Raw genomic sequence first — 20677 nt, 5'->3', positions numbered from 1 at the left:
TGCAGGCCTAGTCATAACCCGAGATCCTTAGTCCTGGACACATTGGTTCATTAGAAGACGTTAGATAATTTGGCACAACCAATACCTGTGACATCATGAAAGATCTGGTTCATTAGAAGACGTTAGATAATTTGGCACAACCAATACCTGTGACATCATGAAAGATCCTAACTAAGTCAATGTCAAGGTAGCCAGCGCCAATGAACTTAGAATATCCTTCATGGTAGTAAGGTACATGACAAATATCATTATATATTTTTTATTTGTATTTAAACCAAAAGAGACAATGATAGACAGGCAGACAAGAGACTATCAACAAGAGATCCTAGGGGATCTTGGCACCCACCATTGAATGATCTTTACAGGTTCCATGTCAGACTGATCTTCTCTCTATTTTTCCCATCTTTCCTTTTTCCTATTACTAATCTGATAACATGAACACATGAAACCTACATGTGAAGTACTTTTTGAGAAAGAGAGATAACAACTTTCAATTCTCAAAAGCCAAGATGGGCACCTGTCAGCCATTTTTATTTTATGATCAAAAATCTAAATTCAAATGGCAAAACAAGGGACCAAGGGGAACCTACATATGAAGTTTGAGGAATATCTCTCCTATACATTTAGAGAAATAGCTATAATAAACTTCAATTCTCAAAATCCAAGATGGCCATCTGTCAGCCATCTTGCTTTTCTGATCAAAAATCTAAATTCAAATGGCACAACTAGCGACCAAAGGGAACCTACAATGCAGTTTGAGGAATTCTGATAACAAGGATTGTTTACAGACAGACAAACGACGAAGCACGGATGCAGGGCGATTTGAATATCCTGTCATCTGATGATGATGGGCTAGTAAATAGGATAATTTACAATCAGCAATCCATTTTCCAATAGCTGTTAAGGTCCATTTTGCAATACATATTGATGGTAAGTTTTTTATCCTTGTGACCTTTCAGATGGTCAAGGTCATTTAATTTGAACAAACTTGGTAGCCCTTTACCCCAACATGCTACATGCCCAATATCAATGAGAAGAAGTTGTTTAAACAGGAAAAGTTGACGCCTGAAGGACAACAGTAAGATGGCTGTGCTGACAACAGATGATGCATCACAACATAAACTCACTTGCCCTTTGGGCAGGTGAGCTAAACATTCTCCAAAAGAGGTGTACACCATGTTTATCAGTGTGGAGGTAATCAATGTTTGGTTCTACAATTACAACATTCAGGCTTATGTTAATTTGTGTTAATATATGTAGATAGTTTTTATTTATGATAATTACGTTATGTGGAATATTTACATTGCATTTTTGCAAATGTGACCACTCTTGGTAAAGCATGTGTATATGGAATGGCTGTGAAACCATTCTACATATACAGGATTATTTATGTATGTAATATTTTTGTATCTAATTGAATATGCAAGGCAAACACTACTATGTATAGCCAGAAGTTTGTATACAAATAACTTTGTTTTTCTTTTCTATGATTACCATATTTATCCTCAAAGAAGCCCATTTCATAGTATAAGTATAGTATTAATGTTTTTAAATTGATGATTGTGGGAAAGAAAGTGGCTTATTTGTGGGCAGGGCTTACATGCAGATAAATGTGGCTTATCTATTGGCAGGGCTTATCTATGCATAAATTGTGACTTATTTTGTCAGGGCTTACTTACGAATAAATGTGACATATTACTGGGCAGGGCTTACCTGCAAATTAATGTGGCTTATCTAGTGGCAGGGCTAATCTATGCATAATTTATGACTTATTTTGTCAGGGCTTACCTGCAGTTAAATGTGGCTTATTTGTGGGCAGGGCTTAACTGCAGTTAAATATAGCAGACATTTAAATTCAATACGGCCACTGTTACATAACCATCCTTCCTGTTTTTATTTGATGTACCAAACTTTGAATTTCACAGTCAACATCAAAGGAACAAGAGGACCAGAGGGCCTGTGCCAACCAGTCACATGGATATTTCGGCAAACATAGCCAAACATTCTTGTTGATGACAATACTGCAAAGATTTTCCCTTTTGGGATCCTCTCAGTATTACGGGGACAACAATTTTCCTTTACATAACATGCACTGGGGAGTAAATTGTTAAAGATATTAATAATAAAATTTGTTTCACATCTATTAAAAAAACAAGAGATCTGATATGATACATTTGTATCTAGAGTTTTTAGCGGTAGTCTAAGTAAACATGTACAATTGCTGTAACTCTACAGGAGTTATTTCCCCTTTAACAGGTAAGGGTGAGAGATATATAGAGCAGGAGTTATTTCCCCTTTAACAGGTAAGGGTGAGAGATATACAGAGCAGGAATTCCATCTTCATTTACAGTGTTATATATCTTATATATCCAAGTCACTTTAAAAACATGGTTTGATTTTAGTTTCTCGTGTAGTGGTCAACTTTTAGTAATTAAACCCAGCAATAGGTGGTCTCGTGTAGTGGTAAACTTTTAGTAATGAAACCCAGCAATAGGTGGTCTCGTGTAGTGGTAAACTTTTAGTAATTAAACCCAGCAATAGGTGTTCTCATGTACGTGGTAAACTTTTAGTAATGAAACCCAGCAATAGGTGTTCTCATGTACGTCGTAAACTTTTAGTAATTAAACCCAGCAATAGGTGGTCTCGTGTAGTGGTAAACTTTTAGTAATTAAACCCAGCAATAGGTGTTCTCATGTACGTGGTAAACTTTTAGTAATGAAACCCAGCAATAGGTGTTCTCATGTACGTCGTAAACTTTTAGTAATTAAACCCAGCAATAGGTGGTCTCGTGTAGTGGTAAACTTTTAGTAATTAAACCCAGCAATAGGTGTTCTCATGTACGTGGTAAACTTTTAGTAATGAAACCCAGCAATAGGTGGTCTCGTGTAGTGGTAAACTTTTAGTAATTAAACCCAGCAATAGGTGGTCTCATGTACGTGGTAAACTTTTAGTAACTAAACCCAGCAATAGGTGGTCTCACGTACGTCGTAAACTTTTAACAAATCATAACTACAGTCAAGAAACCCAGTCCAAGCAATAAAAAGACTCATGCACACGGCAATTTTTTTCCCATTGATCTAGATTATCTAATTGGTTGTAATATTTTTGTATGATATATTTTATCACTAAGTAATGTGCTGACAATATACACTGGAATAAAATCTGTCCTGATAACCGTAACAGTTTTAAAACCTCCATTATCATTTAAATTTCATTTGATGTTTTCTCCCCTATAATATGAGTAATAGTGTACTGCTAAGTTATTCCAATATAAATACACAAAATACACTTACATTTTGTTTCTTTGTGAATGAGGCCGAGGTATCGACAATACCAGTTTGACAGCTGAAGATACTGGTGAAGGCCAGACAAGTAATTCCTGTAAACTGTTCTACAGAGACTGTGCGTGCCTCTAGTGCGATGTTTTCCGAGTACTTGGTGATGTTCCTCCTCCGGGACTGGTGAGGGATACCTTCCACCACATTCACTAGCCTGCCAAGGCAAAAAAGTTCTGTGAATCACTGATTCTCTCACAAAGACTTCAGAAATACTCAGAAATTGTTTGAGAATTTAACAAAATGGATAATTTTAAATGCATTTAAAAATACTATGAATGATAAGTAATAATTGAATAATCACTCTTTCTACACAAGTTCGATATCTCACACAACATTTTTAACATACAGGTACACAATAATACAAGGATATGGTAATTATCTCCCTTTGTCAAACATACAAGTGTCTCCATCCCCTCACTCATTTGAAGTGAAAATATTCACAACCTGACAAATAATGTTATTGGATAGGTTAATTGACATATAAGAGCACACCTGATATTTACAGTGGACGGGAGTACCTGGGGAATTCACACCTTTTTGCACCTGTAATCCTGCATCCTTCTATTTTTAGTAGGAGCGTATGTTTTTTATTTTCAAATTTTAAGACCTTACTATATACTTACTCGTTATTTTTAAATGTAGGAAGTAACTATTATTTAATTACTCAGGAAATTAGCTACAAACTTTTTTAAAACACATTTTCTTTTAGGAACATGGTTTCGCTGGAGCAGCAGCTGACTGACTTAATTATGCATAACTATGACTTTCAATGGGAAAGTACATGAAATTTTATCTATTTGTTTAATCATACACAAAGTTTGATGGAGAAGAAACCTATGTAGACATGTTTCCCATCCATACAGTGTTATAACTGCTATTTTCTGAGCAGTAGCTTGACTAGAGATATAAGAGTTATCTCCCCTCCTATAAACTATTACCATAAGTCACTCACCTGGTACAGGCTTTGGATGCCTTCTGTTCTGATAGAAACATACTGGCTGGTAAATTCAACAGCAGGCTCACAATGTTCAACAGCGCATCCGCCAACTGTTAAAAAAAATTGTACATTAATTTTCTGTTATATTCTACATCATAAACACAATTATAACTTTATTTTTCATAAAGTACGAGACCTTCTATGTTGTGAAGCAATATTGCCAGGTAAAGATATGTATAGGTATGGGTGAGGAATTGGGATAGCAGGATGCAGCAGGTGCTGTGGCATGTGGAGTGTAATGTGGGGCAAGGGTAGGGGATGGTTTTGAGGGGTGGGGCCGGGTGGGGTAGGGTAGGGGATGGTGTCAAGGGGTGGGGTAGGGTGTTGTAGGGTAGGGAATGGTGTCGAGGGGTGGGGTAGGGTAGGGGATGGTGTCAAGGGGTGGGGTAGAGTGGGGTAGGGTAGGGGATGGTGGCATGGGGAGTGTAATGTGGGGCACGAGTAGGAGATGGTTTTGAGGGGTGGGGTCGGGTGTTGTTGGGTAGGGGATGGTGTTGAGGGGTGGGGTAGGGTGGGTTTGGGTAGGGGATGGTGTCAAGGGGTGGGGTAGGGTGTTGTAGGGTAGGGGATGGTGTCGAGGGCTGGGGTAGGGTGTTGTTGGGTAGGGGATGGTGTCCAGGGGTTGAGTAGGGTGTTGTAGGGTAGGGGATGGTGTCGAAGGGTGGGGTAGGGTGTTGTTGGGTAGGGGATGGTGTCGAGGGATGGGGCCGGGTGTTGTTGGGTCAGAAAAATGAAAGGTAGGGCAGGGTGTTGTGGGGCAGGACATGAAAGGTAGGGCAGGGTGTTGTGGGGTGGGGCAAGTTTAAACATTTAAAGGAACAGGGAACATCTAGACCATCTTTATTACCTCCTCCTGTTGGTAGGCGTATGGCGCCATCCTATCCAGGGAGCGGGACACTAGGGTCAGGTCGGTGGAGTACGACATTTGACTGGGAGTCAACACCAGCTTCTGCAGGTTACGCATTATCCTCAACAAGCCACTCGAGTTACCAAGCAACTGAAACAGAGAACAGGAGAATTTATGTTGACATTTCTAGAAATATAATATTTTTGTTTCAACAGTAATGGTTTCAAGTTATAATGTCATTGTGTATTCATCTATTCTGTATACCCTGGTACAAAATGTTCAGTTTAACATATTCTACCGTCCAAAATGTTATCAAACACCAAACGTGACATTTGTATGTGATACAGTACAGAAGATTTGTCTCATAGAAAACGTGTACACTATGAAGAAAGGGCAATAACTCTATATAAACAGGGTATACTATGAAGAAAGGGCAATAACTCTATATAAACAGGGTACACTATGAAGAAAGGGCAATAACTCTATATAAACAGGGTACACTATGAAGAAAGGGCAATAACTCTATATAACAGGGTACACATAGGGTATTACAGAAGACAACATTCTACCATACGAAGAGGAACTCACATGCTAAAATTTGTGGTGATGAAATACATGAGAAATTGGACAAGCTAAAGCCTGGACCATGTACTGATGAATAGATGGCCAGATGGCCAAACAGACAGACTGACGGACAAAATTTGAATTTAAAGCTACTGAAAACATACATATTTTAATGGTAATCTTATATAAGTATATTTGGGCTGAAGGTATACTGCTAAATCATGATTGTACTAATTGCATTCTGAATTTTTTTTTATTACCATTAGTGTGAATTAACCAGAAATATGATCCATTAATAATGACCTTGACCTTAAGGTCATCTTTTCGAAAAAAAATGGGGTTTTCTGTGATGACCATCATCAAACGTGAAGTTTGAAAGCAATTTGAGGATCAGAAATCAAATTAGTGTAGAAAAAATCTGTTTACAATTCAATGCCTTGATGAGGGGGCCTAAAAATATCCAAATTTCATTGATAACAATAATTACCAAAGTTCATGAACAGGGAGCCTTGCCTTTGTGCAAACAATTACACAGAATAACGAGTTCAGGTAAAAAATATTTCCGATCGAAATATTTCACTTTGAAGTGTCTAATGGCTACAAGTCACTTCAAAGGTATCTCATTTAGAAGCCATTACTGATAATATTATCTGATATAACGCTGACCTAGTTACGCCTGTACAGCCTGACCTATAAATCTATTTATACCACTACTGGAACGCTCACTTCTAAAATCATCATATATGGATGTTTACGGATGCCCATTCAGACTTTTTTAAGATTTTTATCTTTTATCTTATACAGCATGGAATTCAGGCAGCATTATTTTGGAAATTTCAATGAAATATCTTTATATATATATACACAGTGTAGATTTCATTGAAAACCGGCCTGTTATGTAAAATAACTGATCAACAGTATGTATTTTGTATTTTTTTTTTTTATTTATCTTGAAGTACCTAAAGTTTGCATACGACATTAAATATTCACTGTATTGCTAAATTGAAAGTAGATTTCTACCATGAAAAGCACCAAATTACACTGCAATGAAAATCATCCGATATACAGTAAATACATTGTAGAACATCAATCCAAGAAAAATATACCTCCAATCAGGTGCATCAAACCTCGGCTTAGGTGAAAGTGTATCAACACTACATGTACTTTAAATTAAGGCACTATACTTACATTATCTGTAAGGCTCTCGCCAATAGCCTGGAGTTTTCGGGTTGTATCACTGGTGAATTCACACTGGTCAACGTTGAGGTCACGCCAGTGACCCTCTGGTGTGCAGTCATAGGTGGCAAGTCGATCTTGTCCTCGCTTACATGGAAGCTCGCTCCGCACTCCTGCCACTGTCTTTGGCCATTTATAGATGCCCCTCTCTGTTTTCGAAGTGATGGCCACACAGTACAGTGCGGAACTTGAGATGACGACGATGTTGATATCATCAGAGACATTGCCCTGCGGTGTGGTCACCATACATTGCCAGATACCTGTGTCGTCCTTGCCAAGGTTATTTAGTAACAGTCGATGGGTCATCATGGTTCGGTCCTGTGAAGGGTACGTGTGTACGTAGATCCCAGCGGAGCGATTGGTTGTTACAACGCCACCCTTCCTGACCCAGAACATGTGCATGTTGTCGTCAACAACAGATGCCTGACACTCGAACGGAATCTTGTCACCTTCAAACACGACCTGGCTTTTACTGGGCGTGATTTCAAACAGAGGCAGCTCCAACGGACGATCTAGAAAGGCAAAACGAATACAAATTAAAGACAAATCATCAAAATTGAACCTCCTTGCTCTTTTTTTAATGCATATTACCAAGCATTTATTGCAGGTTTTATAATTTTGATATCAATTAAATCTTGTGATATGCAAATTTTTATTTTTAAATAAAGTGTGCAATAGATACATATTGTTATTGGTAAGGAAGTAGACCTCCCACCTACCTGGGTTCTACCTTCAGGATAAACTCTACCTTACTGTGACATTTATCTCTATACTCCTAAAGATTCCAATCTTTGACAATGTAACTTTAATATATAAACTAGCACCTATAAATTGTATTGTCAATTGCAATCTTGTTCAGCTTTGTTAGTTTGGATAGAGGCTCTTGCTTTTTATCCTAATTCAAGACATTAATTGATATGAAAACTTCACCATACATGATTTCAAAGTTCTGATAAAAACATGAGATAATATTTTGAATTATGCTCTTTTGTGGTATTAGTGTAGTATTATACTTTTCTAATGTATAAAAAGAAATCCTAAAATGTTAACAAATATGGTACAGGGATCAGTAAGTTACCTCATGACAGTTAAGGAGGCATGTACATATACTGGATTTCAATTTCAATTTCTTTATTAACTGAGGGCCATACTGCCCATCGGTACATAGTATATTTACAATCGTAATACATGATTTGCATGTACAATAATTGTACGAGGGGAGGTAACTCTTGAATTATTCATAGGCATTCTGACCTAACAAATCACAGGTCAGCTGTTACAAGGGTACACCTGCACTTAGACATATCCTTAGACACTGTGAGACTGATCAACAGACCCATACGTTACTGGGGAGGGCAGACAGACAGAGGAGAACACTGACCTATGTAATTACCTGTCCAACATTACCGTAAATCTTCATCTCACCCATCCTTTAAATAAATCATTTAGGAATTTCAGCAATAAACACTGTAACTGGGCAGAGAGGAAACTTAATATTACCTGTAATGGAGATTGGAAACCAGGGTTATATTCCCATCGTCCTCTCTCCCACTATAACATATACCTGTACTGGAGATTGGTGAAATCAGGGTTATATTCCCATCGTCCTCCCTCTCTCCCACTATAACATATACCTGTACTGGGGATTGGTGAAATCAGGGTTATATTCCCATCTTCCTCCCTCTCTCCCACTATAACATATACCTGTACTGGAGATTGGTGAAATCAGGGTTATATTCCCATCGTCCTCCCTCTCTCCCACTATAACATATACCTGTACTGGAGATTGGTGAAATCAGGGTTATATTCCCATCATCCTCCCTCCCACTATAACATATACCTGTACTGGAGATTGGTGAAATCATGGTGATATTCCCATCGTCCTCCCTCCCTCCAACTATAACATATACCTGTACTGGGGATTGGTGAAATCAGGGTTATATTCCCATCGTCCTCCCTCCCACTATAACATATACCTGTACTAGAGATTGGTGAAATCAGGGTTATATTCCCATCGTCCTCCCTCTCTCCCACTATAACATATACCTGTACTGGAGATTGGTGAAATCAGGGTTATATTCCCATCGTCCTCCCTCTCTCCCACTATAACATATACCTGTACTGGAGATTGGTGAAATCAGGGTTATATTCCCATCGTCCTCCCTCCCTCCCACTATAACATATACCTGTACTGGAGATTGGTGAAATCAGGGTTATATTCCCATCGCACTCTCTCCCACTATAACATATACCTGTACTGGAGATTGGTGAAATCAGGGTTATATTCCCATCGTCCTCCCTCCCACTATAACATATACCTGTACTGGAGATTGGTGAAATCAGGGTTATATTCCCATCTTCCTCCCTCTCTCCCACTATAACATATACCTGTACTGGGGATTGGTGAAATCAGGGTTATATTCCCATCGTCCTCCCTCTCTCCCACTATAACATATACCTGTACTGGAGATTGGTGAAATCAGGGTTATATTCCCATCTTCCTCCCTCCCACTATAACATATACCTGTACTGGAGATTGGTGAAATCAGGGTTATATTCCCATCTTCCTCCCTCCCACTATAACATATACCTGTACTGGGGATTGGTGAAATCAGGGTTATATTCCCATCTTCCTCCCTCCCACTATAACATATACCTGTACTAGAGATTGGTGAAATCAGGGTTATATTCCCATCATCCTCCCTCCCACTATAACATATACCTGTACTGGAGATTGGTGAAATCATGGTGATATTCCCATCGTCCTCCCTCCCTCCAACTATAACATATACCTGTACTGGGGATTGGTGAAATCAGGGTTATATTCCCATCGTCCTCCCTCCCACTATAACATATACCTGTACTAGAGATTGGTGAAATCAGGGTTATATTCCCATCGTCCTCCCTCTCTCCCACTATAACATATACCTGTACTGGAGATTGGTGAAATCAGGGTTATATTCCCATCGTCCTCCCTCTCTCCCACTATAACATATACCTGTACTGGAGATTGGTGAAATCAGGGTTATATTCCCATCGTCCTCCCTCCCTCCCACTATAACATATACCTGTACTGGAGATTGGTGAAATCAGGGTTATATTCCCATCGCACTCTCTCCCACTATAACATATACCTGTACTGGAGATTGGTGAAATCAGGGTTATATTCCCATCGTCCTCCCTCCCACTATAACATATACCTGTACTGGAGATTGGTGAAATCAGGGTTATATTCCCATCTTCCTCCCTCTCTCCCACTATAACATATACCTGTACTGGGGATTGGTGAAATCAGGGTTATATTCCCATCGTCCTCCCTCTCTCCCACTATAACATATACCTGTACTGGAGATTGGTGAAATCAGGGTTATATTCCCATCTTCCTCCCTCCCACTATAACATATACCTGTACTGGAGATTGGTGAAATCAGGGTTATATTCCCATCTTCCTCCCTCCCACTATAACATATACCTGTACTGGAGATTGGTGAAATCAGGGTTATATTCCCATCTTCCTCCCTCCCACTATAACATATACCTGTACTAGAGATTGGTGAAATCAGGGTTATATTCCCATCGTCCTCCCTCCCACTATAACATATACCTGTACTGGAGATTGGTGAAATCAGGGTAATATTCCCATCGTCCTCCCTCTCTCCCACTATAACATATACCTGTACTAGAGATTGGTGAAATCAGGGTTATATTCCCATCATCCTCCCTCTCTCCCACTATAACATATACCTGTACTGGAGATTGGTGAAATCATGGTGATATTCCCATCGTCCTCCCTCCCTCCAACTATAACATATACCTGTACTGGAGATTGGTGAAATCAGGGTTATATTCCCATCGTCCTCCCTCCCTCCAACTATAACATATACCTGTACTGGGGATTGGTGAAATCAGGGTTATATTCCCATCGTCCTCCCTCCCACTATAACATATACCTGTACTAGAGATTGGTGAAATCAGGGTTATATTCCCATCTTCCTCCCTCCCACTATAACATATACCTGTACTGGAGATTGGTGAAATCAGGGTTATATTCCCATCTTCCTCCCTCCCACTATAACATATACCTGTACTGGGGATTGGTGAAATCAGGGTTATATTCCCATCTTCCTCCCTCCCACTATAACATATACCTGTACTAGAGATTGGTGAAATCAGGGTTATATTCCCATCGTCCTCCCTCCCACTATAACATATACCTGTACTGGAGATTGGTGAAATCAGGGTAATATTCCCATCGTCCTCCCTCTCTCCCACTATAACATATACCTGTACTAGAGATTGGTGAAATCAGGGTTATATTCCCATCATCCTCCCTCTCTCCCACTATAACATATACCTGTACTGGAGATTGGTGAAATCATGGTGATATTCCCATCGTCCTCCCTCCCTCCAACTATAACATATACCTGTACTGGAGATTGGTGAAATCAGGGTTATATTCCCATCGTCCTCCCTCCCTCCAACTATAACATATACCTGTACTGGGGATTGGTGAAATCAGGGTTATATTCCCATCGTCCTCCCTCCCACTATAACATATACCTGTACTAGAGATTGGTGAAATCAGGGTTATATTCCCATCGTCCTCCCTCTCTCCCACTATAACATATACCTGTACTGGAGACTGGTGAAATCAGGATTATATTCCCATCGTCCTCCTTCTCTCCCACTATAATATATACCTGTACTGGAGATTGGTGAAATCAGGGTTATATTCCCATCATCCTCCCTCCCACTATAACATATACCTGTACTGGAGATTGGTGAAATCAGGGTTATATTCCCATCGTCCTCCCTCCCACTATAACATATACCTGACCTTGACGTAATGTTGTAATCATTGATGTTATGTGCATCCCCATTCACACCTGAGACCGTACCATCACATGTACTTGTAACTGTGGAATGCTATGTTTTTTTTTCATCTGTCCACTATTGAACCATTCACGATCAATACTTAGAAATCAGCTGATTAGCTAAAACAGTACCTTTGATCACTTTAATATAAACATATAACTTCATGGATGTAATAAATGTAAAGAAGAAATAATCATATCTTATCAGAATGTATATCAGAGTACATTATTGACACTAAAAGATTTGATTAAAGGTAATTTTTGTATAACTGGGGATATGGAGACATACTATGTGTACTGTTTATATTGTTGATAATTTCAATGACTGTATCATACAGAGGTTTGAGGGATACATAGGCTTTTGATGCCCTATATCCTTTTACATTTACAATAAAGTTGAATACGAAATTGAAAATATTGTCACCATTGATGTATTCAACCCCCCCACCCCCCCCCCCCTTCCCTGCCAATATCACTACCATTTATACTGATGTGTATCTCCTACCCCCGGAGCAATATTGCCACCATAGTTGATGTGCATCCCCACCCCCAGGGCAATATTGACTAACCTGATGAACCTAACATTTATGTACTATCCAGGGAACAAATTACCACACAGACCCAGTAGGCGCTCCAAGTCATAATGACCACCTGGAATACACAATGGCTATCTGACCAATCACAACAATGGTCTATAATCATCACTTACAGAGGTGTGTAATGAAATTTGACACCTGAGTGACCTCCCTTTCTGGAGCTCTTCTGTAGGCCAAGTAATTACAGGGCCAGTCCTTCAAGGTGACAGACTGGGTCCCTAATAAGCTAAACAAAACCTAGAGGGGCTGATCATGCTTGTGAATCTCTCATATTCTGGTTATCGAAACTGTGAATGCCTTCAGTGGACTGAAGTTTGTGAATGTGTACAATTTTAACCACTATACCGTCCAGATTTAATGAAAACCACAAGCTGATACTACAACATTTCCTCAAGCACTCATGCATGTTTCTCATCAGAAGGCTAGGAGATAAGAGACCATCTAATTCTATTTGGATGTCACTATCATTTAAAGAAGGAGATGGTCTAGTCATTCAAGCTGAGTTTTTTCCTGAGACTTTTGTAAATATCAAAGAATGTCTTTACAACCAGTTTAAGAGGCTTCTTGAAAAATAAGTGGAGGGCTACTTATGTAAATTTATGAATTGACAAAAAAAAAACCACTATTTATAATTTCACAAGGAAAATCTCTTCGTCATTCTTGCCGATGCAATCTTTAAATTTGTAGCCTGGTGAATAATAACACCCTGAAACTTTTTTTTCAAAAATCTACAAATGTCAAAACGCATACAGCCTGATTATGGTTTAAATTGATTTTGGTAATAAAGCAAGAAATAACTGAAAATTATTAGAAAATAAATCCAAGTGTATCTCCTTTGGATATATAACTTATATACTAGGTATTATTACTAAGAGAAACCTTATTTTTATATGTAGCTATATCATAAAACATATACACATACTCATCATACAGCCCACATTTACCAAATTCTTGGAACTTACATGGGGGAAAATGTGCATGTTCAAAATTTCAAGCCAAAGAGAAGTACATTTATAGACTTTCTTTTTACACACATTAACAACATATTTTAACTTGCACTTTCTGCTGCACTATAATTATATTTTCAAAATTATGACCAATAAAAAGTTTCACTGATCATTCATCTCTAAACTTAAGGTCTAGCTAGCATCTAAAGCCTATCTTAGGGTCTAATACCTAAAGCCTATCTTAGGGTCTAATATCTAAAGCCTATCTTAGGGTCTAATATTAGAAGCCTGTCTTGGGGTTTAATACCTAAAGCCTATCTTAGGGCCTAATATCTTAAGCCTATCTTAGGGTATAATATCAGAAGCCTGTCTTAGGGTATAATATCTTAAGCCTATCTTAGTGTCTAATATCAGAAGCCTGTCTTAGGGCCTAATATCTTAAGCCTATCTTAGGGTATAATATCAGAAGCCTGTCTTAGGGTATAATATCTTAAGCCTATCTTAGTGTCTAATATCAGAAGCTTACCTTAGGGTCTAATATCAGAAGCTTACCTTAGGGTCTAACATCAGAAGCCTATATTATGGTCTAATATCTGAAGCCTATCTTAGTGTCTAATATCAGAAGCTTACCTTAGGGTCTAACATCAGAAGCCTATATTATGGTCTAATATCTGAAGCCTATCTTTGGGTCTAACATCTGAAGCCTGTCTTAGGGTCTAATATCTGAAGCCTATCTTAAGATCTAGTCTTATATCTGAAGCTTATATCAGGATCTGATATCTGAAGCCTATATCAGGATCTGATATCTGAAGCCTATATCAGGATCTGATATCTGAAGCCTATCTCAGGATCTGATATTTGAAGCCTATCTCAGGATCTGATATCTGAAGTCTATCTTAAGAGTCTTACATCTGAAGTTTATCTCAGGATCTAATAGCTGAAGCCTATCTTAGGGTCCAGTATCTGAAGCGTATCTTAGGGTCCAGTATCTGAAGCCTATCTTAGGGTCCAGTATCTGAAGCCTATCTTAGGGTCCAGTATCTGAAGCCTATCTTAGGGTCCAGTATCTGAAGCCTATCTTAGGGTCCAGTATCTGAAGCCTATCTTAGGGTCCAGTATCTGAAGCCTATCTTAGGGTCCAGTATCTGAAGCCTATCTTAGGGTCCAGTATCTGAAGCCTATCTCCCAAACTGGGAGGATGAGGAATTCAATGCCACATTGTTTCATTGAAATAAAGCAAAATGTGAAGATGTATCATAGTTAGTGAAATAGATATCATATATATAATATAGGTCAGAGACTTATGGTGAGGTACTCTTGAAGATGTATCTACATAAGTTTGACGACTACAGGGTTTGTAATGTCGGAGAAATTGAAATAAAACATGAATTCTTACCAAATGATACACTTACAAAAATAATGTAGGTCACGGTGACTCATGACTTGCCAAGATAAAGGTCATCATGCCTCATGACTCACCAAGATAAAGGTCATCATGCATCATGACTCACCAAGATAAAGATCATGGTCACTCATGACTTGCTAAGAAGTAGGTCACAGTGACTTATGATTCGCCAAGATATAGGTCACAGTGACTCGTGACTCACCAAGATAAAGGTCATCATGCATCATGACTCACCAAGATAAAGATCATGGTCACTCATGACTTGCTAAGAAGTAGGTCACAGTGACTTATGATTCGCCAAGATATAGGTCATGGTGACTCCTGACTCCCCAAGAAATAGGTCACAGTGACTCATGATTCATATATTGTACAGACAGACAGAACACCAGAAAATTTCCTCCAAAATGTTATTTCCATTCCATCAAATTTTAAAACATTCAATAAAGTTCCTATCAATTGGCAATTCAATTACAATATTCCATCGATACAATTTGCATATTGGATTGAGATATTTCCATTATACTTCTACTAAACCCAATCCTATACTGGCAAAAGACCTATAGACCCAAAAAATAATTGAGAAAAAGAGTTATTGATATGTATGGCTCGGGGAGAGAAAACTTTGTCTCGGCTACAGCTGCCGGCCAGTAAACTATAGTCACCACCTTATATAGGTCTCAACTATCCAAATTACCCTATTCCCAAGTCAGGAATACACAGAAACAATAAAGCTACGTCTATAGGGCCTATTTAAAATCATAATTTCAAAGGATTTATGTGAAAATAACAAGCCTAAATGGATCATCGATATAGACTTCCTGTAAACCTGTCCATCATGGCCTGCGTTTGGACTAGTACACATGCAAATGATGTGAGAAGGCAGGTGACTCGTCTGTCGATCTGAGCCCAGCGTCTCGCTGGTCAGATCCACGTCTAGAATCATATTTAGATGTCGTACCACAGTGTAGGTCTTTCTTCTTCAGGCTCTTCACAGGGCGATCCTTCAACTCCTGGGGAACCGCACAGGTCGTGGATGACTGAATGCGAACATTTTTTTCCTTCATCCATTTTGCTATCCAGCGAAGGTGACAGTCACATCGTAGATAATCCGACTTAAAGTCACTGTAAAAACAAATCAATAGAAATACTAATTAACCTGAGATCAAAGTGCTAACACTGGTAACAGATGCTGGTGTAACAATGGGTCATTAACAGAGGTATTAAGTCTGAACAATTATTGATTTCTCCAAAATTACAGTGATTCATACCTGGTACAGGTAGACTACAACGGAATAACCCTTGAGGTGCTACTGTACTTCATCATCCAGGTTTATAAACAACACGGTTTATACAATTATAAATCCTTTTAAAACTAAATACAAAGGTACTGTAAGCAAATTAAAATGTCTATTTCATATCTATCAGCATTATCCTCATCATTATGGATATAAAAATATGTATAAGATTTTATTAAAGCTCAATTTAAATTCTAATTACAATTCATTATGGGTGCTAAGCCCCCTACAGAGTATTTATGATCGATTGAAAGCCAAAATAGACTGTTGTATATGTTATACATACTTTACACTATTACCACCGTCTGAAAGATTTAGCTTCTCTTTTCATCTTTTTAATACAATGGATAAATGATTAATTGCATTCCGAAGAAATTCCATCATACCCTTCACCTGTATTTGGTACCTTATATAAATTTCTGAGTTTCAGAATAATTTTTAGGATGCTTGTATTATGTCGTCTCTTTTTTTTTCTTCTTTTTTCTTTTTTGTCTTGATGTATTCTTAACTGTGGGTGCCATATTTTATGCATTTTTGTGATAAATCGTATACTGTCAGCAATGTATCATCTTTAACTAAATCTTGACATATGAACACAAATTAAGCACTGTTATTTAACTAGATAACACCTGTAATATTGTTCAAATTATGTAATCAATAGAAGGCTATTTCAAAAGTTCAGGACTAGGGTCGCATTGATACTTGACTGGTACATTTTGTAATTGGCATACCTCATACTAGCTTACTGATATATATGCCATATTATCGTCTTCTCCAGTCACAGTTCAATTACCTTTTCCACTACACACCTGGCTATCCCCAATACCCAAACCCTGTTCATTACACAGAGTTCTCTATTGATTGTAAACCTTAGAAGTACTCATTTTATGGGCGAAATGTCTGTTTTCAATAAAGTCAATAGTAATACAGAATGACTGACTAAACAATTCATTAAGAAGTCAAAGTGTACGCTGCTTTAAAATCGCACACACTTTTTTATGGTGAACAGTGTTGGTATGCTAAGTGAAATACAGTATAATTGTCGCCAGCGACACCACACTTACATTTTACGGAGAGAGATGAGGTCGCTAAAAGTGCCTTCCGGAATTGTGTTGATCTTGTTGAAGGATAAGGACCTACAATAAATGACAAGTGCGATGAAAATGACGATAACAAAAACATCCACCCTCCTGTCAATGCCACAATACATCTCATTAAAAGGAAATAAATACTAGGCTCAGTAACTCTTGATTCAAATGTCACTACTCTAAGGATTGGTGAAATTTTAACGAGGTGTTACTTTTCTTTTGTGTTTTTTTCCCTCCCCTACAATCTGCAAAATGCAGGGTCACCAAACACGTAGTAAATGTTCCCGATGGTGATGTTTTAATATCAATAAATTTTGGGTTTTAGAATTTTTTTTATAGAGTGCAAAAACTTATTAATATTTTAGGTGACTGGCTTGTACTTTATCTCAAAGGTATAAAACATGTACATGCTTCCATCCTGGATTTTACCCTGTTAACGTTTATATTCAGATAAGTATCTTCTATCTAAAATGGGGTATTAACTCTGGTATTGATCACAGAGTTTGTACTTCTGATTAATACTGGTTAGACTGCAAGGCACATACATCAAATCCGATGGCAAAGATCTTACTTCAAATCGTATCCAACTATGAGTCATTTCTCTCTATTTTTATTGTTTCTTCTTTCTATTTTTTGTTAATCATGATTTTCATCATGATTTTCAAGAAATGCTCTCTTAAATCTAATTAATTAATCATTAATAATTAACCTATAATAAATAGTTAAAACCATTATCTGCTACAAGTAGGATCAGAATCAATTTGAGGGACTATATATTTGTACAATACTACACACATTAACCATTTCCCTACACCTAATATTGTTACCAATATACTACACACATTAACCATTTCCCTACACCTAATATTGTTACCAATATACTACACACATTAACCATTTCCCTACACCTAATATTGTTACCAATATACTACACACATTAACCATTTCCCTACACCTAATATTGTTACCAATATACTACACACATTAACCATTTCCCTACACCTAATATTGTTACCAATATACTACACATTATCGTTCATTATTAAAATCTTATTCCTATCAAAAATTTGTTCCATGGTCACTGTTTTAAAAGGAAAGACATCTTTACAAAATTACAATACTGCCTTCAAAACTAAAGGATACACATAGCACCTCTAGACACCACTTAGCAATCCAACTTATCTCCAGTGGCCAGCCACCATGTGTAGATATCTATAGGCTTTATAACACTGCATAAATTTCCTGAAATCTTAGATTCTCCATAAAAGTTTTAGAATTCCTAATGATTTGACATGTGACTGTGAAAGCTGGAAAATGTTTTGCTTTCCTTAAAACTTCTTCACATTTGTGTTGACTATTAAATCTGTGGATCAACATTAAAATAAGTAAAACTGCTCTGTAGTGTAATGTTGATAACAAGAGGCCCAATGGGCCTATATCATTCACCTGATTCTAGAGCAATTTTGAAGTTGATCCAGGTCATTTTGCAGATGTTAAACTGATTACCACTCACTTAAATCAATTTTGTAGCACTGCATCCAAGCATACTATTAGCCTGATATATCAAGTCTCTGGGTCTTGGTTATTGATTAGTCATTTCTTGGTTATTAAGAATATGTTGACCCCATGTCACCTTAAAAGTAAAGGTCATGGTCATTTCTTTTAACAAACTTGGTAGCTCTTCACCCCAGCATGCCACAGGCCCTATATCAGCTCTCTGGGCTTCTTGGTTATTCAGAAGAAGTTATTTTGAAGATTTTAGCCTATTTAACACCTCTGACTGAATGTAGGTCAAGGTCATTCATTTGAACAAACTTTTGTAGCATGCTACAGGCATAATATCAGGTATCAGAGTCTGCTGTTAATTGAAAAGAAGTTTTTTAAAGGGAAAAGTTAATGCCAGACAGACAGACGATGGATGCTACACCACGACATAAGCTCATAGCCCTTAGGCCCTAAGATAAAGAGAATGATATATACAAATTTTTTGCTGCTAACTATACAGAAATATAAAATTGAACTCCGAAACAAACTACTAAAATAATTACTGTCAGGCATGGACTTATTACATAAATGGAAATCTTACATTTTCTGCAGGCTTGACATTCCGGTAAACATGGACGTATTCACACTACCAATGTTATTGTAGGAAAGATCCCTGAAATGAAAATAAGAAAATATTAAGAAAATTAAAAAAAATAAAAACTAATACAGTCGTTTGTCTGTCAAACTCTGTCAACAGCTTGCTTCAAAGTGTTAAGTTATTAATATGTAATTTCAAAATTACTCCTGGCTGTAGTGAAAAGACAGACAGTTTCTCATTAGGAATTCTAGTTGCTGACAACATAAGGAATGTCTGCAGAATTGTTGGTGTAATTATCAAAGCAATTCTGAGCCAAGCATCTGCCTAGTGTCACCATGACCAAGACACACTCTGTCTCTGTTGCAGACACCGGAACAACACCCTGATCAATAAGATCAGACGCTCAAATATCAGCCAATTATCTGGCATTCAATTCTCCGTCACTGTAGACGACAATATTGAGAATCCATTTCAATTTATTTCAATATTTCTGTTTACATTTTCGGTTTTAACTTGGTCAAGGATAAACTCTTAATGCAAAATCGAGTTTAAACTCATTATCTACAAACACAGAAACTTAACTGGTTAACAAAATTGTTTCTTTGATTATTTTCTGGAAATATCAGTGAACTGATTAATTAAGAGTCCACCACCACCAAGCTAGTGGATTTTCTTGAAAAGTATTAAGTTGTCAAAAAAAAAAAAAATCTTGAAAAAGTTATGCACTTCACAGTTTAAATATTCCTTTAAATTGAACCCATACCACCAAATGTGTACAATATAATTGAAATCTTTTATCAAGTGATACAATTACATAATATAGTGACATCACATTTGCTCTACGTATACATTTACAACTATTATACACTGACACTTGAGATTTAGACAAAACTGTGAAATGCTTGATAAAAGCTCTGTAGGACAGACCTTCCATTTTCACATGTTAAAATGAACAAAGGGGATCAGGTTTGTAACAGTTTAAATTAAATTTCCCACTCAATTACACCATTTCAAACCAAGATAGTGTCTGCCTTTCTCATACTGTGTAAAAGGTTGTGACAGAGGTGACCTTTGTAAACGATAGGGCACCACACAATTATCCCCTCCATCAGTACCCTAATCCTGACAATGTTCCAACCTTCTATGTATCCCCTCCATCAGTACCAGTACCCTAATCCTGACAATGTTCCAACCTTCTATGTATCCCCTCCATCAGTACCTTAATCTTGATGTTCCAACCTTCTATGTATCCCCTCCATCAGTACCCTAATCCTGACAATGTTCCAACCTTCTATGTATCCCCTCCATCAGTACCCTAATCCTGACAATGTTCCAACCTTCTATGTATCCCCTCCATCAGTACCCTAATCCTGACAATGTTCCAACCTTCTATGTATCCCCTCCATC

General features: G+C 37.7%; 1 protein-coding gene across 1 annotated transcript in view; it reads right to left on the bottom strand.

Annotated features, from left to right (window-relative positions):
• LOC117339049 (adhesion G protein-coupled receptor A3-like) overlaps positions 1-20677 on the bottom strand; it is a 118755-nt gene that overhangs the window by 24773 nt on the left and 73305 nt on the right. Inside the window, exons 4-10 of the mRNA XM_033900414.1 lie at positions 19274-19345; positions 17164-17235; positions 15763-15926; positions 6935-7494; positions 5183-5332; positions 4291-4385; positions 3294-3492 (exon numbers count right to left, since the gene is read on the bottom strand). Coding sequence (XP_033756305.1) covers positions 3294-3492; positions 4291-4385; positions 5183-5332; positions 6935-7494; positions 15763-15926; positions 17164-17235; positions 19274-19345 — 1312 coding nt within the window. The remainder of the gene's footprint in view (positions 1-3293; positions 3493-4290; positions 4386-5182; positions 5333-6934; positions 7495-15762; positions 15927-17163; positions 17236-19273; positions 19346-20677) is intronic.

The sequence above is a fragment of the Pecten maximus genome, chromosome 12 (genome assembly GCF_902652985.1).
Source record: "Pecten maximus chromosome 12, xPecMax1.1, whole genome shotgun sequence".
In the NCBI taxonomy this organism is placed as follows: Eukaryota; Metazoa; Mollusca; class Bivalvia; order Pectinida; family Pectinidae; genus Pecten; species Pecten maximus.
Note: the sequence above shows the minus strand (reverse complement) of the source record. Positions and strands in the feature narration are given on the sequence as shown.